We start from the raw sequence: 22,595 nt of genomic DNA on the forward strand, positions 1-22,595 counted from the left end.
TTTACAATATATTTGAATAATGTATATTTGAATAACTGAATAAAACAATTACCATAAATATGATGAAAGTCTATTTGGTGGTCTTAAAAAAAAACAATAAGCTAAAAGTACTGAATTCATTTTTATTTGTTCATTTGTCTGTTTTAGATATAAAAGGGAGAGAAATGGAAGTAAAAAATAATGTTGCCATATTTGATGCTTTTATTAAATGTAACAATGCTGTAATTACACTATTATTGGTCATTAATTAATTCAGACTGTAGAACAGTTTTTTATAAAAAATGAGACCTTTTCTCATTTTGGCAGCAAGACAATTCAATCAAATAGAATTCCATTAATAGAAATGAAAGAATAAAACTGAAGCATTAATAAAAATGAAGCGTCGGTTTATTGCTGACAATCATCTTTATGATTTGAAAACAATCACAGAATCTGAAAGACAATTTTATATTCAGTTAGCCTATTTTAAATTTAACTGCTTAACACCAGAAACTACAGAATAATCATTTATATTCTTCAAATGTCGGCTGTAATAAAGTGTTTGTTGAATTTAATTCAGAAGGTGTCCAAACTCGGTCCTAGAGGGTCACTGTCCTGAAGAGTTTAGCTCTAACCTGCTTCAACACACCTGTACGGAGGTTTCTCTGACTATGATTAGACTTTGATTAGCTGCTTCAGATGTGTTTAATTGGAGTTGGAGATGAACTCTGCAGGACAATGATCCTCAGGAGAGCCTGCCCTCTGCTGGTGGGGTGAGAAAGACACTCTTCCTCTTCTCTCATACCTCTCCATCATCTTCCTCTGCCTTCTGTCAGAAAGAGTGTTTCCACGGCTCGAGACACAAATGAGAGATCTCAGATTCAAACAAAAACTGTTGATGAATTAGAAACCAGACTATAATGTTATGTCCCTCAGTCTGAACTCAACCCCGTCATGCCAAACATAATTTATACTCTATGTGACAAAATAGACCACATTTTAGTTTCTGTCCTGTAAAAATCTGAAAATTATCATCAGTGTTACATTTGTAATCATTAAATTGTTATGAGGGACACAAAAGCAGCATGTAGACAGTTGTTTTTACAAGTTTTGTGTACAATTCTTTTTAATCCAATAGTTAATGTCTTTAAAGGCTGAGATGGAAAATAAGGACTGAGAAGGAAGTATATTGGAATAATCTTGATCCCTCAAGTGTCTTTAATCCATCATCTGAACTCAAGGGATCTCCCCTCATGTTGTTGATGATGGCTATTTCAGAATTTCATAATAAATAATAATAATAAAACAAGACGCCCTGGTGGAATATGAGAATGTGAGATGATTTATTTAAATGGCAAATGTAATGTAGAAAATATTGTGACATGGAGAGGAGAATTTATACATCAGCTTATGTCTACTATATAAATTCTTCAAAATTACTTAAAAATTTAAGTTTTATCAAAACATGTAGTTCTGTGGTAACATCCTCAAAAGTTTTATAAAATGATGAACATCACATTTCAGCTTTTAACAGGTGTTAAACAAACATATGTTCATATTCTAGATACTTTATTATCCTAATTAATTCAGTTTTTTGAAAGCATATATATATATATATATATATATATATATATATATATATATATATATATATTAGATCCACTGGTCAAAGTTTAGTACAACTCTGAATAAACAGGGAAACATATGGGTCAGTTTTCACACTTATCTGAAGAAAAACAACAGCGAGCAGAATAGAAATGTTCCTCTCAGATATCAGATGGCGCTCATGAAACAGCAGAATTGACAGAGCTGGACAAAATTACACTGGAAATAAATACAAAATGAGATTCTGTTTAATGAACACAAACAATTCATAAAGGTGAACAACATAACTGATTTTTCATGTCTTTTCAGTCTTGTCACTTCTTACAGCTGCAGGTATACACTGCGTTCCAAATTATTAAGCAAGTGACATATCAGTAAGATTTTAGTACAATAAACATTCAGATTTTAGTTTTTCTAAGAAAACGTTTGTTTGTTTATTTATGGAGAGCTTCTTGAGACTCCAGAGACACCAGCAGCTTCAAATACCTGTTTGCTGCTCAACACTGGCTTTTGTTATAGCTGCCCTTTTAATACAATTAATGTTTTTGATAGGAACTTTCATTAATAAGCCTTTATCTGACCGAGTTCTGCTGTGCTCTAAATCACTCACAAATCTTATGATAATTTGATAATCTTCATTCAGTTTTCACACAATATTAGTTGTTTTCATGCCTTTTGCACAACATTGCACCATTTCATGCTTTTCATCTTCAGAAAGATCTTTCTTCCTCCCATATTGCATGAGAACTGTGACTTGCTTAATAATGAGGAATAACCTCTAAGTAAGGTTTCCATAGATCTGGCAAATTATTTTGTCTGAGATTGTTACCAGTTATCTAAAAAGACATGGATAAATAAACAATCATTTTCTTAGAAAAACTAAAATCTGAATGTTTATTGTATTGAAATCTTACTGATTTGTCACTTGAATAATAATTTGGAACACAGTGTATAAGATTATAAGATTCCCAAATTATAATAAAATTAGCCATAGGTGTAACTTGATTAATGACAGTAAACAATGATTAAACAGCTGACTTTATTCAACAAATGTCAAAATCACAGTTTAAAATGTACATTTATATTTCATATATGTTTCAGCTGTATCAAATGTGTGTATATGTTCATTTCCAGCTGTTATATAAATGACAGTGATATATACTGAAGATGGGCATCTAGTGAACAAGTATCACTATGTTAACTGTGTAGACAATCCTAGAAATGATTTATAGATCTCCATCAACTGTACAGCCAAATAAAAACAGCTGTATTTCAGCAGAAGAACATTGTTGATTTAGGGATTTGCTTTCTTTAAGTCGCATATTCACTGTAGAAACAGTTTAGCACCTTAATCTCCACTCACATTTTCTTCAGATCCTCCTCAATCATCTGAGGAATCTTCTCTTCCTGATCAGTTATCCTCATATTTGCATTAAACACAATGAGTAAAAGTGTGTGGTTCAGGACTGGATAAATACACACTCTTCATTATCTCTGTCAGATCCAGCAGAATCAACTACAGACACAATTCAGATTTTGTTGTTTTCTCTCCTCTCTCTGTCTCTCTGATTCAAGACTTTCATATTCAGCTCTCATCTCTGCTCTGATTTTCTCCTCTCTCTCTTTTCTCAATCTCTCAATCTCCTCTTGTATTTGTTTCTCCACTTCTTGTCTCCTCTCTTCTTCCTCACATCTGAATCTCTGAACCTCTTCAAACATCTCAGTACTGTAGTATCCTCCTCCATTCTGCTCTATCATTGTGTCAATCTTCTGCAGTAGATCATTCACCTGCTCTCTGTTTCTCTGATCTTTATTGTTGAAGACGTGATATCTGCCTCCACACTGATCAACTAGATGACTTAATGCACTGTTCTCCTCAATGAGTTCCTCTACAGACTCTCCTTCAATCTGATCTCCATGAGTGAAGAGAATGATGGAGTATTTTAACACCTCCTGACCAAACATCATCTTAATCATCTCAGGAATCTGTTGTTCCTGTTCAGAGAATCTCATATTCACATCAAACACAATGAGAAAAGCGTGAGGTCCAGGACTGGATATATAAACACTTCTCGCCATCCCTGTCACTAAATATTCAGGTTTGATCTGTGTGTCAACGAATCCAGGAGTATCAACTACAGACACAGATCTGCCTGAAACAGTGACATGAGCTTCTGAACATTCACTGGTTACTGAACTCGTACTCCTCACAGATTTAAACTCATTCTGCCCCAGGATTGTGTTTCCAGCTGCACTCATCCCAACTCCACTTTTACCCAGAAGAACAATCCGTCTCAATAAATGATCAGCCACAGGAATATCCTGGATGTTAATGGGAATTCTTTGCTGTGGACTTGACACTGTATTAAAAAAAAAAAAAAAAAAAAAAAAAAACAATTACTTACTATATTGTACAACATATATTGTACATACTGTGCTAAACTACCACAATACAAATAGTATACAAATATACATCCAAATGAATTAGACAGTATCACTGCTGCTAAAGTGTTCATAAAGCAGGAAGTTTATTTTATTAATATAAATATTTTTTTAAAGTTATCTTTTACTGCTAATGTAAACTCTATGTGAACATTCCCTACAAATCCAGAAGGTTTTCAGATGTACCCCTGGTTTCACAGACAAGGCTTAATCTAGTCCTAGACTAAAATGCATGTTTGAGCTTTTTTAACTGAAAGCAACTTGCATATCTTAAAATATGTCACTGACATTGTTTTGTCTCAAGATGCACACCAGTAATGTTTTGTTTTTCTTCTAGTGTATGTTAATAAAAGCTACATAATACCTTAATTGAATTAAAGTCTAATCCTGGTTTAGGCTAAACCCTGTCTGTGAAACTGCGCCTATGATTCAGTTTCTCTGTAAAAATTTAGATTTCAAGAGTTTTTTATTATTATTATTATTATTTGGCAATCCACATTTCAGAAGAACTTCATATTTCCTAAGCTTTTCCTTACTCTCTGTACCAGAAAATCCTGGTGTGTCATAAACAGTGATGGGTTCATTTTCTATGTAAGCAGTGCTGACAGAATTTGTTTCTTATCTCTGTTTTGTTCAGTTTTGATGTTTAGTTACTTGTTTCTTTTTTTTTTTTTTTTTTTTTTTTTTTTTTGTTAGTTTTGTGTTCTTTTGAAAATCTAATAAAAAGTAAGTCACAAAAAAATAAACAGTGATGGGTAATCCAGAAACATCACCAGCTTCTCTTTGATGTTAAAGTTTGTCGTCTTATTGTTGTGTTTCCTGATGCACTTTGCATCTATTCTTCCCAGCAAGGCCAAATTAAAAAGCTGATTTGACATCACAGTTGTTGTTTCCATTTTTATTCCAGTCTCTAAACAAAATTACCTCAACATGGTGCAAGAGGAAGAACACATTTTAAATATCTCCCTTATTCAACACTACATAATAATCCATTGTGATAATCCCGAGGAGCTGATGAGTTGAAGAGTAATAAATTGTGCCAAAACTCTGCGTTAATGCAGAAGAAATGACTCGGAAATCAACGTAGAGAAGTAAAATCACTTTTCGTGAATGATTCACTGCTGAGTGTTAAAACATGAGCTATAATAGTCAATACACATTTCATTATACATAATTAGGCTTGTTATACAAGCTGTGCTGTGTGTAACTGTGTGTGCTGTGTGAAATTTCATATAAAACAGTTAGTTCCTGTCCTTGATTCAATTGTTTTATTCACGATAAATCACGGCTATGACCGCTTCACCCAACAGTTCTGTGTATCACTACACAACACACTTAGCAGCCACTCTTAGCAACGTAAACTGTTTGTTCTCAATTGATATTGTTCATTGAAGCTTACTGTATTATGTAGAAGAGTATTGTGAGAAAGAGATTGAGTCAACGAGTTCATTACCTGCATTCAGATTAGCATTTTCCTTCAGGTCACTCCTATGTTCATAATAAAAAATCTTTTTAAATGTCCGATGTATTAAGGGGTTTTCCCGTGACTGACAGCACTAGTCAAAGCATTTGTCAGTTGTGGCTTGTTCCGTGTTCACAACAATTCAGTCTTTTCAATATAAAAGTCTTAATTACTGACACACTCATAAAGACAGTCTTTGTCACCATCTAATGGCGTAATAATGTAACTTCTGTTGCTGTTCACCGTCAGGGACTATTTTGTCATGTGGAAGGAAAGCTTTTAGCTTTTTAAAATTTTACTTCATGAAAGTTGCATTGATGCATATTTTTGGCTTTAATTTTTGTATTGTGTGGTAACAGTTTTATAAAAGCTATAAGGTACTTGAAGCTAGTGCTGTATCGTGAATAAGACACAGCTGAAATGGTTACTCCGCTTCGCGCCATGCCTAACAACGCCCTTCAGCCATGACTTATTCACAATACAGCACAGCCTCTCCTACCTTATTGCTTACTTATGCTACATGTTCATTTTTTTATAAACATTTTATAATATATGAACTAAATACAGCTAAGTACAGAAACGTACAGAAGCATTCTTCACACTCTAATGTTGCAGTAGATGATTGTAAATGAGAATCAGAGCAGAATTATTGAAACAATGAAAACAGCTGAAGTGAATGTGAATATGATTTATGTTTCACAGAATTTAAAGTTCAACTTACTCTTCCTCTGATCACTAACTGGACTTTGTTCAGATTTCTGTTCTTCTTCTTGTTTCTTCTTCTCTTCTTCTCTTTTCTGTCTTTCCTCTTGTTTCTGTTTCTCCCACTGCATTCGCTCCAGTTTCATCTGTTCAATCATTTTATTCTCTCTTTCCTCTCTGTCTTTAATTATTCTCTTATATCGTTCTTCTCTCTCTCTGAATTCTTCTTCTCTTCTCTTTCTCTGTTTGTCCTGATTCTGTCGTTCTTCCTCCATCGTCATCTTCAGTCTATCTTTCTCTTCTTCATGTTTCTTTAACAGTTCTTCTTTTTCCTTCACTTCTCTTTTATATTGTTCTTCTCTCTCACTAAACTCTTCTTCTCTTCTCTTTTTCTCTTTGTCATGATTCTGCCGTTCATTCTCTATTCTGTTCATCAGTCTGTCTATTTCTGTGTTGTATGTGATCTTAAGATTTTCTTTTTCTTTCTTCATATTCTCCTTTTCTTTCTTCATTTCTTCTATTTCATGTCTGAAAGTCTCTCGTTCTCGTCTCATCTCATCTCGTATCTCTCTCTGATGTTTCTCTTCTTCTCTTATTTCTCCTTTGAGTTCTTCTTCTCTTCTCTTTCTCTCTTTGTCCTGATTCTGTCGTTCTTCCTCCATCATCATCTTCATTCTCTCTTTCTCTTCCACATGTTTCTTCATCAGTTCTTCTCTTTCTCTGTTCAGATTCTCCATCAGGATCTTCATCTTCTTTTCTTCTTTGTCATGTTTAGATTGAAGATCTTTTTTCTCTCTTTTCATTCTCTCTCTCTCTTCTTTCAGTCTCTGATTAAATTCATGCCTTCTTTTCTCATCCTCATCTTCTCTTCTTCTCTTTTCCTCTAGTTTCTGTTTCTCCCATTCCTCTCGTTCTCTCTTCATCTCACACATCTTCTCCTCTCTCTCTTCCTTCTCTTTCATAAATGTTTTTTGTCGTTCTTCTCGCTCATCAAACTCTTCTTCCCATTTCTTTCTCTCTGTTTCATGATTCTGTCTTTCATTTTCTATTCTGTTCCTCAGTCTTTCTATTTCTGTGTCATATTTGATCTGAAGTTTCTCTTTTTCTGTTTTTATTTTCTCTTTTTCTTGCTTTAGTTGATCAATTTCATTTTTAAATGTCTCTCGTTCTCGTCTAATCTCTTCTAGTTTCTTCATCACCTCTTCTCTTTCTCTGTCTCTGTCCATCAGGATCTTCATCTGTTGTTCTTGTTTTTCTCTCTCCATCTCTCTGAACATCTTACATGAGTAGAAACTCCCTCCGTTCGCTGTCACCATGTTGTCTATCTTCTCCAGTAGATCAGACACCTGTGTTCGGTCTCCAGTCTGATTATTATTGAACACATGGAATCTGTTTCCGCATGCTTCAATCAGATTCATCAAAGGAGATCCAGGTTTTCCCAAACACTGTTCAATGGTTTTGTTCTTCAGATCATCTCCTCTGGTGAAGAGCACCATGGTGTACATTAGAGATTTCTCACCGAACGTCTCTTGGATGATCTTCACTGATGTTGCTTCTTCTTTAATGAATCGTTGTCCTAAATTGAGCACAATGATGAACACATGTGGTCCAGGCAGGATCATGGAGATGCAGTGTCTGATTTCTCTCTGGATCTCCTCATTACTCAGTTCAGTATCAAACAGTCCTGGAGTGTCGATCACAGTAATGTGTCGGCCGTTGATTTCAGATGTTTCTCTCCGACTCTCTTTAGTCACTGACTCTTGAGATGTTTCTGCTGTAAACGCGTTTCTTCCTAAGATTGTGTTTCCAGTTGCACTTTTCCCAACTCCAGTTTTTCCCAGCAGCACAATCCTCACTTCATCTGTGTTTTCTCTTGAACCTGAAAATTAAAACCAGAACGAATCATACTAAAATTTAAGAAAACATCTTTATTAATTCAAGTGACTCAGAGATCAACAGGGGGATTGGGGTACAATGAGCACTTTTGACCCCTTTCCCTGAGTCAAATATATTTTTGTTATATTTACACCAAATCCAAAACTAAAATGTAGAGCCTTTTTCCTTTACCATACCTAAAACAGCTTAATACATTTTGGCACAATTTACCCCATGCCTGTAGTAAAATGATGGGTGGGTACAGCCAGACATTAAAGACATTTATTATTAGAAATTATCAAATTAATTCATCCCAAAGTCACAGGTCATGAATGTAACTCGGTTCCCTGAGAAGGAGAACAAGACACTGTGCCATGGTTTTGACGAAATGGGAATGCTCCACCTGATCCGTGTCTGAAGCACATATAAATACACACCAATCTTGATTGGCTAAGGCAGTCAGGTGATGTCACAGGCACACAGGCAGGCTATAAAAGGGTGCCTGAAAAACACATCATCAGCTTCAGATTGTCTGAATGAAGACACACAGACATGCTGTGTGAATCATGACTCAGCGCTTCGTTCCACCTTCAGGGAGATTACAATTGTATTACTCAAAGACTTTCACTGCCAAACCATTACAGATTATACTTTTCCAACCATCAAATCTCCTAGGTATTGAGCCAAAGTATTCCTACAGTCTGCTACCTCCAGAGTAATGTACTGGGGCCACTGAGAGAGTGGGGTGCCATATCGACTCCCTCAACTATTTTCTACCAAATGGCCCCTATCAGTTCATGGTTGTAAGAAGTGCGGAGAGAGTGAGAGTGGGCCACTAATGTGGACTGTATTCACTTTTTATGCTCTGACATTCTATTAATCCACGCAAACATTAGGAAATGTGTTAACATAGTTCCTTTACTGTGTCCACACCATCACCTGCAGATCCAAACTGGAGGGGCGACAGATTAGGGAATAAGACACAAGTTGTGGTAATGCCCATTCTCCTCTTCTGTTCTGCCCATTCATATATGATTACATGTGAAAACTGTTGCAACCTTCATATCGGAGGGGGCAACAGATAGGAAAGCAGGACTGTCATGCCCATTCCTTCCCCTCTGTGAATAGTCCATACCCTCACCATAATCATAAATGCAATAATAATGTTTCCAACTCCATATATATCCATATAATTGTGAATCTTCCTCTGTACTTCAAATGTGGCAAGGGCGACAGATGAGGATGTTGGGTGCAAGTGGTGATATCACCCACCATCCTCGTCTGTACTAGCAAATTCAAAATGATGCACCTCTGAACTGTCAGTACTAGAGGGAGGTGACCAATGATGGTGTGAGAGGAGTGGCGCCACATTACTACTACCTCCATACCTCCTGTACTAGGAGAGGGTAACAGATGAAGAAAGGATGCAAGTGGCGGTATTGCCCGCTCTCCTTTCCTATGACAGTCCCTTTATATGAACGCAAGGGAGCACCTTGCCTCCACCAGAGAAGGTGGCTGTTGAAAATATGGGACGCATGTGACAGTAATGCCCACCAACTTTGCCTGTACTAGCCCTTCCAAGATTACAGAGGGAGCACATTGCTACCATCCCTGAACTCTGTAAAGGTGACAAGAGAGAGGGAGACACTGTCTCCAGCTGGGGTCAGAAGAGGAAACTGAAGGTCTCTGACTATGGCTGGTAATGTACTTCGCAAATGCCACAGTCATCTTCTTCAGGCCATCTCTTCTTCAATTGTACCTGCAATCACTCACATTATCAACACCTCTCTTCACTGAGTATCCCCACTAAAGAAACCAACTGTAAATCCAGCACTTCTAGAAATTTACAAACTGGTATCCCTTCTTCTATTCATTGCAAAAACAAGTGATGTTCAACCAAGTTTCTGCCTTTCTTACACAGAAAAACCTCCTGAACAACAATCAGTCTGGCTTCAAAAGTGGACACTCAACTGAGACTGCCCTGCTCTCAGTTACTGAAGCGCTGAGACTGGAACAAGCAACTTCCAAATCATCAGTACTCATCTCGCTGTATATGTCTACTGCCTTTGACACAGTTAACCACTAGATCCTCTTGTCAACTCTCAAGATGACAGGAGCTGCTTGCATCTCAGCCTGCCTGACATACATTTCTGGCTGGATAAAGGACCATCGTCAACTCAACCTTGCTAAGACAGAACTGCTTGTGGTCTCAGCCAATCCAATACTTCATCACAATTTCTCCATTCAGCTAGGTTTTTCTGCCATAACTCCCTCCAGGACAGCCAGGAACTTTGGAGTTGTAATTGATGATCAGCTAAAGTTCACAGACCACATTGCTAAAAATGCCTGGTCCTGCAGATTTGCCTTATTCAACATTAGGCAGATTAGACCCTTCCTATCAGAGCAGGCCACACAACTCCTTGTCCGCTCCTTGTTCTATCCAGACTGGACTATTGTAATGCTCTCTTGGCTGGCCTTCTATCATGCACTGTCAAACCTCTGCATCTGATCCAGAATGCCGCAGTAAGACTGGTCTTTAATGAGCCGTTGAAAGCGCATGTCACGCCTCTTCATAAATTTGCTTTGGTTGCTAATTGTCACTCGCTCAAATTTAAGGCACTAATGTTTTACTACAAAACAACCACTGACTCGGCACCCCATACCTATGTTCATTACTTCAGACATACATGCCCTCCAGATGCTTGGAAGTGAATGGTGACTTATGGAGCCATCCCAAAGAGTCACAAAATCACTTTAATGGACCTTTACCTTGACTGTTTCTAGCTGTTGGAATGACCTGCCTATCTCAACCCGAGCTGCCGAATCTTTAGCTATTTTCAAGAAACTGCTGAAGACGCATCTTTTTTGTCAACACTTGACCCATTAATACTAACATACAATACTATTTTCTTTTCTTTTCTTTTTTTTTTTTAAATCCTGGCGGTGTGTGCTATGCTAGAGTAACTGGGACTAGTCACAGCATATTGTTGCTCTATTGTTGGCTTGATTGCTTCTATTGCTCTCTATTGCACACTACAAAATACAAATGCATAAAACACTACTATAAAATAAAAATAAAAAACTGCTGTAGAATTTAAATGTAAAATTCAATTTGTTTTGTCATTTTTCTAGCTCTAATGATTAAGACATAAACTGATTTTCTGCTCATTACCTTGAGTCAGTAAATGTGTCTCCAGTGAATGAATTTTCTTCTTCATCTCTTTATATTTCATCAGTTTTTTCATCTGCGCCTCCAGAAATGTCTCTGTGGAGTAAAACTCTCCTCTGTTTTCTTCCAGCATCTTCTCAATGTTCTCCATCAATGTGGACACTTGTGTGTTGGGACCAAAGAAATGATGTCGTCCTCCAAAACTCTCAATGACAGACTGTGTTTCTTCATTAAGTTCTGCTGTCTGATGCTCTGAACTCTGTATTATGAGGATCATCATGTGTTTGTTGATTCTGGAGCTGAAGATCCTCTGGATCTCCTCCATTTCTGCTTTATCTTCATTATTGAGGGGAGCATCAGGAACAATGAGGAGGAAAACATGAACTCCAGGATGACAGAGAGACACACAGCAGAGAGTCTGACGCATCACTTCCTCCTCTGAGAGACGAGTGTTGAACAGAGCTGGAAGATCCACCAGACTGATCTGACGTCCATGAAGCTCCACGTCTCTCAGGATCAGCTCTGATATGGAGGATTTTAATGTCCCATCACTCCCACACACAACCAGATTCAGCTTCAAACACTCTGAAACTGACAGTAGAAGAAGAACATTTAAAAACTGTTCATTTTTCACTAGAAACATCAAATATCATCACACTCACGTCTTTCTGTGGCTTGTTGCTCCATTGTGAAATACTGTGAACCTTCTGCACAAACCAGGTGTCGTCCATCATTAATTGTCACAATGTCCTCAAACATCTGCAGAAGATCATCAGGAGAGCTGCTTCTCTGAAGACTGAAGTGTCTGTTGAAGCATTTCTGAATGATCTTCTGTAGGATGTCATTGGTTTCAGTGGGCTCTTGTGTGGTGAGCACCATGGTGTGTTGATAAACGCACTCAGAGAAAGAGTCCAGCACCTTCTGCACACACTCCTGATCTTCTGCTGAACACTGATCATGTTTGAGGAGCAGAATGATCACATGAGGTCCTGGATCAGACAGATTCACACACTCTCTCACTGTCTGTGTGATCTGATGATCTGAGATGTTTGTCTGGAGCAGCTGAGGACTGTTGATGACCATCACGTGTCTGTCCTTCAATCTTCCTCCGACTCTCTCTACAACATCTGGAGGAGCTTCACTGTCAAACGCTGCTCGTCCCAACAGGAAGTTTCCCACTAAACTGTTTTCTGACACGCTCTTCCCCAGAAGAACAATCCTCAGATCACTCACTGAAACACACACACACGAGTAACATGTTGAGAAACAAGCTGAAACATTCCAATACCACAGAAAACACAACAGCAGGAGCTGCTTTTAAGGTCTGAATTTTATATTTGTGTTTTAGATGGACCAATACTGCCCACATTAGTTCCATGTTGTTCATCATGGTCATCAATATTCATCTATAGACTTACTGTCGGGTGCTGTCTCTTTGCTCCATCTTCTCCTGCGAGCAGAACTGTGAACAACAGCTGCAGAAAAAACAGAAATTTGATTCTGGAATATAACAATTAATAGCAACTACCAAAAAACATTAATGAGAACAGTTTAAAAATTAACAGATTTATTGATTATCAAAAGAAGTTTGCCATGAACAAACTCTGCTTTTACAGGTGCTGGTCATATAATTAGAATATCATCAAAAAGTTGATTTATTTCACTAATTCCATTCAAAAAGTGAAACTTGTATATTACATTCATTCATTACACACAGACTGATATATTTCAAATGTTTATTTCTTTTAATTTTGATGATTATAACTGACAACTAAGGAAAATCCCAAATTCAGTATCTCAGAAAATTAGAATATTGTGAAAAGGTTCAATATTGAAGACACCTGGTGCCACACTCTAATCAGCTAATTAACTCAAAACACCTGCAAAGGCCTTTAAATGGTCTCTCAGTCTAGTTCTGTAGACTACACAATCATGGGGAAGACTGCTGACTTGACAGTTGTCCAAAAGACGACCACTGACACCTTGCACAAGGAGGGTAAGACACAAAATGTCATTGCAAAAGAGGCTGGCTGTTCACAGAGCTCTGTGTCCAAGCACATTAATAGAAAGGCGAAGGGAAGGAAAAGATGTTGTAGAAAAAAAGTGTACAAGCAATAGGGATAACCACACCCTGGAGAGGATTGTGAAACAAAACCCATTCAAAAATGTGGGGGAGATTCACAAAGAGTGGACTGCAGCTGGAGTCAGTGCTTCAAGAACCACTACGCACAGACGTATGCAAGACATGGGTTTCAGCTGCCGCATTCCTTGTGTCAAGTCACTCTTGAACAACAGACAGCGTCAGAAGTGTCTCGCCTGGGCTAAAGACAAAAAGGACTGGACTGCTGCTGAGTGGTCCAAAGTTATGTTCTCTGATGAAAGTAAATTTTGCATTTCCTTTGGAAATCAGGGTCCCAGAGTCTGGAGGAAGAAAGGAGAGGCACACAATCCACGTTGCTTGAGGTCCAGTGTAAAGTTTCCACGGTCAGTGATGGTTTGGGGTGCCATGTCATCTGCTGGTGTTGGTCCACTGTGTTTTCTGAGGTCCAAGGTCAATGCAGCTGTATACCAGGAAGTTTTAGAGCACTTCATGCTTCCTGCTGCTGACCAACTTTATGGAGATGCAGATTTAATTTTCCAATAGGACTTGGCACCTGCACACAGTGCCAAAGCTACCAGTACCTGGTTTAAGGACCATGGTATCCCTGTTCTTAATTGGCCAGCAAAGTCGCCTGACCTTAACCCCATAGAAAATCTATGGGGTATTGTGAAGAGGAAGATGCTGATATGACAGACCCAACAATGCAGAAGAGCTGAAGGCCACAATCAGAGCAACCTGGGCTCTCATAACACCTGAGCAGTGCCACAGACTGATCGACTCCATGCCACGCCGCATTGCTGCAGTAATTCAGGCAAAAGGAGCCCCAACTAAGTATTGAGTGCTGTACATGCTCGTACTTTTCATGTTCATGCTTTCAGTTGGCCACGATTTCTAAAAATCCTTTCTTGGTATTGGTCTTAAGTAATATTGAGATACTGAATTTGGGATTTTACTTAGTTGTCAGTTATAATCATCAAAATTAAAAGAAATAAAATTTGAAATATATCAGTCTGTGTGTAATGAATGAATTTAATATACAAGTTTCACTTTTTGAATAGAATTAGTGAAATAAATAAACTTTTTGATGATATTCTAATTATATGACTAGCACCTGTATTTTAAATCTTGACATTCAATGTGATTAATGCCATTAAGACAACCGCTGCAGCTGTTAAATGTATAAACTTTTTACTTTAAGTAAAGATTACATGAATCGTGTCAATAAATCATCTTATCTTAAGGACAAAGATAAATTTTCCCTTTAGCAGATGCTCAAACAGGTATCTGAAGTTTCACTGCATGCATACAACAATCTGAAGATCTTCTGTAAACTTGTATAATGAACTACTTTCACTGAGCTTCGTGACGCACTTCCGTTTTGAGAAAGTACAAATTTATTTCCGGCTTTATATATTTTCGATGTACAGTAGTCACTGAGACTAAACGCCACCTAAAATGAGTGTCTGCAAGAAGATTTAAAAATTCAGACATTTTCAGTGTCAGTAGAAGAGATATTCTGATTAATAATATCAGAACGAGCCTTTAGTTATTATTTTTTTAATTAAATGTTTAAAGCACTCGGTTTTTTTTTTTTAAATTGACAATCATTTAATTGTATGTAATTTACATGTTTATGCCAAACTTTAATTTTCATAGTAGTAGCGCTGGCAATGCATTATTGTTTAAGATTAATTCATTATTTAAAATCGTTACATTTATTTAAGGCACGTAAATTTAAATATGTAAACTCAACAGGTACGAAATATGATCAGCAAGAGAAAAACACTGTTAAAGAGAAGACTGTGGCAGATTATGGGAGAAATATATTTATTTATCATTCTGAATGCACATTATTTAAAAGGAAAATATTTATTATATTTATATGAACATTTCAACAGGTTCAAGATACTTCATGTTAACGCATAGAGAACATGACTTATTGTTTTAATCAACTCACAGCCATAAAACATATAATAATCTGCATTCTCATGTCTGAATGTAAGTGCGCTGCCAGACATACCGAGTTGTATTAAACTGAACGTGGAAGTAGTTGTGCAAGTAGTAGTCCATTTTTTAATCAAACTGTTGTTTTCTTTTAAAGCCTTTTGTTTAAAAAAAAAAAATAACTGTTTATTCAACTATCAATAAGTTTCATAGATCAAACTCTTACCTCTGCTTTCTCTGCTGGACATGTTGATATTTTTTCTTCAGTCTTCAGTCCATCATCTTCTGTGATTCCTTACATCTGTCTGTTCATCAGCCTGTCAGAGATTCACATTCATTTTACTTCATTAACAGTGAGATTTACTATGTGGAATATTTATAACAGTGAGATTTACTATCCTGAGCCCAGCAGTAATTCAGCAGTAATCTGGAGGGATTGCAGCTATTGGATTGGATAAAATCTTAAAAATTGGTTGTTCAAATCTGGTAATCTGATTCAAATCACCAGTTTGCGTTGTTCAGAACTTTTTAGTAAGATTGGGATACATTTGATTCCCAACAGTCCTGATCCCAGCAAAAGGAAGGATTTCAGGAACAAACATGTAATAAAACTTTAAATTTTGTCAAAAATACAAGATGGTAACACTTTATTTTACAGTGTCGTTGTTACATATGTTACAATAGTAATAACTTTAAATTATGCATGATTACCAAACCAAACCGTCTTACTCAGTACTTAAGTGTAAAATTAAAGTGTAACAAAGACACTTTACAATAGGGCTCTTCAAGTAGTTTCATTCAAGGGCCAATGGCTGCTCACTACCACTGTCAAATGATATTATATTATGATATGTTATATAGGTTTATAAAAAACACCTAAACACAGGTAAAAACTATACACACCTACACAAAGAAATGAATTATATATTCCCCTACCCACCTAATAAATATATTGCAATATAAATGGCTATAACATAATATTCAATATAAATATTTCACATTTCCACAAACCATGGTAATTTACTACAGTTCATTCAATGTTTGTAAGGGTGGTGATTTTGGGATTTAAAAGGCTTCTATCTTCATTCATGGCACGTCTCATCAGTCTTGTTGGGAATGTTGAAGCTGTTTAATCCGATTTAAAACTAGTTTAATCATCGAGTGATTTGTTGTTTGTAAACGAGAGGTATGTGTCGAATTGAAACGCTAATCTCACTTGATGTCGCAATGCTGTTTTATTATGGTATTCGGGAATACAGCTTCTTTAAGTTTTCGTTCGTTCAGGGGCGGAGCCAGAGGGGTGGCTTGGGGTGGCCCACGCCACCCCTGAGATTCGATTGGCCACCCCAGGTGCCACCCCAAAATCCTACTCTACGATTGGCCATTAACGTGGTCAAAGGCGGAACCTTTGTTGACGCACTTTGCTGCCTTTAAATCAGCGCGGGAGCTTGGACAGTCAGACACCAGAACTCAGAAATGTAAGTAGCAAGTGTTTGATATAAGCTAACCAACGATACATGGCTTATTGTTTTTTAGCATGTGAGTTTACAGCACTACTACTTGTGCTAGCACGCAAAGATATCTATTTATATGGAAGGCCGTTTCAGCATAAAAACGTTCCAGCGTTACTCGTCGTAATTATATTTTTACTAGTAACAATTAAATTAAAGAGCTCTCTAATTCAGTTTTTACTAGTAACAATTACAATTAGAGAGCTCTATAATTCAATTTTTACTAGTAACAATTATGATTGTAGAGCTCTCTAATTGAATTATAGAGCTCTGCAATTGTATTCTTACTAGTAACAACTGAATTGTAGAGCTCTATAATTCAGTTTTTACTAGTAACAATTCCAATTAGAGAGCTCTGCAATTCATTTATTACTAGTAAGAATTCAATTGCAGAGCTCTACAATTCCACTAGAGAGCTCTCTAATTCAATTGTTACTAGTAAAAACTGAATTATAGAGCTCTCTAATTGTAATTGTTACTAGTAAAAACTGAATTAGAGAGCTCTTTAATTCAATTCTTACTAGTAACAATTCTAATTACAGAGCTCTATAATTGTATTATGACTAGTAAAAACTCCTATTCATGAGATGCAAAACAGATTGCAGATTTCCCGCCTACAAAAGTGCGTTTCAAAATAAAAGCCATGTAGCGTGGTTCTAAAGTATCCTGAAATATTTTACAGACTTAGGTAACATATTAATCATGTTCACATTAAAGCAAAATTAAGATGATGCCTGAGATGAAAGCCTATTTAGTTGTTATATTCATTCACCTTTGTATATTGGTAAAGCTAAGAGCCAAGAACACTCCATGTCACTGGACATAATATACGGTGAAATGCCCTAAGCCACCCAAAGTGTTTTGACAAACTTGATATTAAGGAGTATAAATTCATTTTAAATATTTACAGTGTTTAGTATTGTTATGCAATAATAGAATGATTATCGCGGATATCTAATACAAAATAAACACCTCTATTGAATTGATTATCAATTTGTGTTAATAATAGGCGATTTGGCGCTGGGATATGTTGTTTTTGAAATTATGTTGTTGTTGAGTGCTCGTTGTTATCAGAGGCGCGTGCAACAGGGTTCACAGCGCTCGTGCACACGGATTAGCACTTCAATCTATCGCTTTTGCGGAGACTCTCTATTCGATACGTTGAAATCACAAAAAACAAAATACATATAAACGTGTCCCTGCTCTTGATATACAACCACTGATGAAAATCTTTGGTTTTAATGAGAAAAAAAAAAATTCACTTGGTTGGGTTAGAACCGGGAACCTCTTGCATCCTAATCGGAGAAACTGCCACTAATCCATCAGGACATTTAATTATCAAAGGCGGATCGTCGTATTTATTAACTAATGTACATACTCTCGAGACTAACGACATTGTATTATAGTAGATGTAGGAAAACTTTCATATTTGAACACATTTATAATTTAATATCATATCATTATTATTGTAATAATAATACAACATTACCCCCCCCCCCCACCCATACACATTCTTGTCCCACCCACTTTGTAAAACAAAGTTACGCCACTGACCCCAGTTGAATATGCATAAGGCACGATTAGCATAATGATATGTCGCCGAATACAGAGCTCTGTAATGCAATTGTTACTAGTAAGAATTGCTATTGTAGAGCTCTGTAATTCAATTTGTACTAGTAAGATTGCAATTACAGAGCTCTCTAATTCTTATTGTTACTAGTAAGAACTGAATTATGGAGCTCTGTAACTTAATTCTTACTAGTAACAATTCAATTAGAGAGCTCTGTAATTCAATTAGAGAGCTCTATAATCAAATTGTTACTAGTAACAATTGAATTAGAGAGCTCTATAATTTAATTATTACTAGTAAGAATTGCAATTAGAGAGCTCTACAATTGAATTCTTACTAGTAACAATTTGATTATAGAGCTCTCTAATTGAATTACAGAGCTCTCTAATTCAATTGTTACTAGTAACAATTATGATTAGAGAGCTCTGTAATTAAATTGTTACTAGTAACAATTACGATTAGAGAGCTCTCTAATTCAATTGTTACTAGTAACAATTGAATTAGAGAGCTCTGTAATTCAATTATAGAGCTCTGCAATTACACATATCTTTAATGTGTATTTTTACTAGTAATAAATCAATTAGAGAGCTCTGTAATTCAATTGTTACTAGTAAGAATTCAATTAGAGAGCTCTATAATTGTAATTGTTACTAGTAAGAATTCAATTAGAGAGCTCTATAATTGTAATTGTTACTAGTAAGAATTCAATTAGAGAGCTCTATAATCCCAATTGTTACTAGTAACAATTGAATTACAGAGCTCTATAATTAAAAATGAATGGAAGTCAATGGAGACATATGACTAGTAATAAATGAATTGTAGAGCTCTCTAATTGGAATTGTTACTAGTAACAATTGAATTAGAGAGCTCTATAATCATAATTGTTACTAGTAAAAATTGAATTATAGAGCTCTGTAATTGTAATTGTTACTAGTAAAAACTGAATTGTAGAGCTCTATAATTGTTATTGTTACTAGTAAAAACCGAATTAGAGAGCTCTACAATTATAATTGTTACTAGTAAAAATTGAATTATAGAGCTCTATAATTGTAATTGTTACTAGTAAAAATAGAATTATGACGAGTAACGCTGGAACGTTTTTATGCTGAAACGGCCTTCCATATATTTACCTATCACATCTGCCTTGATATCTAATCGCACACACAGCCCAGTATCACGTCTGTTGGATCACGTCATGTAGGTTAATTTATCTACTGTAAGTTACCCGCCTATTCTGCCTACTCAGTCGACATTTGCTAGGTCATTAACTGTTAACTGTAGGCTACTTTTGTAAAAAGCATTTAAAGATTTATCATTAGCAGATTAGCAGACGCCATTTTGTGCAAAAAAACGTAGCCTACATTATATTTTAACCAAATTAAACACGCCATAGCTCGGCCCTACCTTCAGTAAGTTAGGCTTAGGCTATATTCCCAGATAAATTCCACGCAGGGTTTCATTTTTGTTTGTTCTATAGGCTATACAGTCAATGTTTTCAAGCCCTGTGTTGCTAACATACCTATGCTGTGAAATTAAGGTCTAGCCTACTGGTGGGTTTAGTTGAATTTGAGTAATAGGATATGCAACCATTTACATCTGGAGATAGTTATTTGTGCTCGCCAAAATCATAGAAATTATCATTACAAGACACTTACAGTATCTCCTGTAATCCAAGACAGATTTGCTTCGAGTTGTTAGGCTTTAGAGCATTTATTTTAACAAATGACATGGAAAACATAATTCATTTCATCCACATATCCTATGCACAATGCACAACAACAATTTAGCTTAAACCGTGAGAATCAAGCAAACCTCACGGCCGTCAGGGCCTTAAAGTGACAGGCACTGAATTCGACTTGCACATCACCAATGCAGTAATGACATAAAAGAGTAGTCTATATCGTTTAAACTTTATAAATATTAATAGTTTAGCTCACAGGTCAGATGTGGCCTTTGATTAAGCTTTAATTTTGTGTAATAGTATTTAGCTGAGAACTTGGATTTTGGATGTTAACAGCTATAGAAATAGATGGCCAAAGATATTATGTTTGAGTTGTTATTGTGAAAAACAAAAAGTCTTGAAGGTGTATTTTTATGTTTGAGATGTTTGTTTATTTATATTTGATTTTATTCAAATAAAAAGAAATTTGATGTAAGAGTATGGTGTTCGATGCATGATTTTATGATGCCACCCTTGAATTAATCAGTGCTCCACTAAGGCCACCCCTGTTAAAAAAAAGTCTAGAATCGCCACTGGTTCCGTTATCCACTGGGCCGTGATGCGTTAAAAGTGACACGCCTGAAAACGGCGCTATTTGTTCTGTATTTATTGTTACTGACCGAGAAACATCCTCGGATGATTCAGTGACAGAGCGGAACGAATCCAAATCTATTCAGATCTTTAGGCAAGTGCGTTTGGCATATTCACGGAAAAGAATCGAGACAAAAGAATGATAAATTCACGAATGACAGATATCGCTGGTTCCGTTGACAGAAATACGGGACACACATAATAACTGCTGAAATATTCGCACATTTCTCAGGTCAGTCAGAGCAGTGTGCATGGTACGAACAGTGTGTGTGTATATATATAATAATATATATATATATATATATATATATATATATATATATATATATATATATATATATATATTAATAATAATAATAATTATTATTATTATTATTATTCTTGATTAGTTTAATCATTAAAAAAAACGCCATAAAATAATCCCCATTTAATCATTTTTTTATAATTAGTTTAATCATTAAAAAAATGCGATAAAATAATCCCCATTAAACAGCTGTAAATATCAAACAAAAATATATTTAATTCAAAGTGTTTTAGCCTAATCACTGTTTGTAAACTACATTGACACTAGAGATGAACCAGTCAATAGGTCTTTGTAAGCGAACACAAGGTTTCTCAGGTGAACACAATGCAAAACTTTGCTGAGAAAAAGGAAAGGCATTGATTTTTTTTTCCCCCAATCTAATATTCCTTCTGTCCCTTTATGGGCTCCGTAGTAGTAATCTAGATTTAGTAATCTGAAAAGTGTGTATCTGGATCAGGGTGATCCAAAAAAACGGCACAAAGAAAGATGAACAAAACATGGGATTTCTAAATCTAGATAATAATTATGATCCAGATTAGATTTTCTGAACTGGGACCTGCTGTTAAAAAAAAAAATCGCTTTCGGTTTAATCATTTTTTACACTCATGTGCTCAAGATATAAAATATCTGAATATAGCTGTGGGCTATAGGCTATGCTAGTCACAAACCGGTTGAGAAATGTGTAAGCAACATGTAGGCTACAATTTTTAATAAAAGAGTATGCAATAATTATAAGCTTTATCTTTACACTTCATAACAACCGATTACAGTAGAATCTTAGACGTACAATCTTAAACTGTTTTTGGTTCTCTGACACAAATGAAAGTGAAACCAATTATTTCTTGCATCTTATAGGCTACAGTTACTTCAATTACACTCCTTATTAAACCTAAATGATAATTTTGTTGTTATATATCATATTTATATATTATTCTACTCCATACAGTGAGTATCTTTTAAAGTAGTCTAAATGTGATACCTGCATGTCGATGTTCGTTATTTCCTTCATGAAAGCAGGAAGAAGTGGGCGGGATTTGTGACGTAACACTTTTCTCTACACAGAAAGGTACACATATATGGTACAAATAAATCATACATTTCCCTGCATATTAGTGAATAACTTTACATATATAATTTTCAGTGTTTTTTCTTATTTTACTTTCTTAAATTGATTCTCTAAATTTTAATTGTTTTTTTTAACTATTAGTGATTCATGGGGCTTTTTGATCTATTCGCTTCTGTATTCTAATATTTCTGTTAAAGGATCTTTACAAATTAATTTCATTTAAAAATGTTGTGTGTGTGTGGGGGGGTGTAATTTACATTAGTAAACACTATTAAATATCCTAATTTATCTGTATGTGTAACGTTTATTAATTTGTAGCAACAGATTTGCAACAACACTGAACTTTATTAAACTTTGTAGTGGTTCGTCGAGCCACTTTCCTTGAAATCACGTGACTTAATATAAACGGTTGCGAAGCTTCGTGAAGCAGTCAGCACTAGTTATGCCGAATATTATATCAACCGCGGTTTTAAAAGTGTCATATTAAATATCATATAAGTTTCGCTTCTGTTGCTTTTTCCACTGAAAGATACTTTTTGATTCGTGTGTTTTGG

The 22,595-nt window shown here is 35.8% G+C and overlaps 1 protein-coding gene across 1 annotated transcript; it reads right to left on the minus strand.

The window, feature by feature from the left end:
* Positions 1-2,609: 2,609 nt before the first annotated feature.
* LOC125247451 (trichohyalin-like) lies at positions 2,610-22,002 on the minus strand. The gene is made up of 7 exons (XM_048158754.1): positions 21,955-22,002; positions 15,506-15,596; positions 12,653-12,709; positions 11,897-12,466; positions 11,238-11,825; positions 6,210-8,069; positions 2,610-3,944 (listed from the first exon to the last, which is right to left on the minus strand). Exons 2-7 carry the CDS (start codon positions 15,525-15,527, stop codon positions 3,097-3,099), a joined length of 3,945 nt encoding a protein of 1,314 aa, XP_048014711.1. The 5' UTR covers positions 15,528-15,596; positions 21,955-22,002; the 3' UTR covers positions 2,610-3,096.
* Between the last annotated feature and the right edge of the window lie 593 nt (positions 22,003-22,595).

This window comes from Megalobrama amblycephala, linkage group LG15 (genome assembly GCF_018812025.1).
Source record: "Megalobrama amblycephala isolate DHTTF-2021 linkage group LG15, ASM1881202v1, whole genome shotgun sequence".
Classification (NCBI taxonomy): Eukaryota; Metazoa; Chordata; class Actinopteri; order Cypriniformes; family Xenocyprididae; genus Megalobrama; species Megalobrama amblycephala.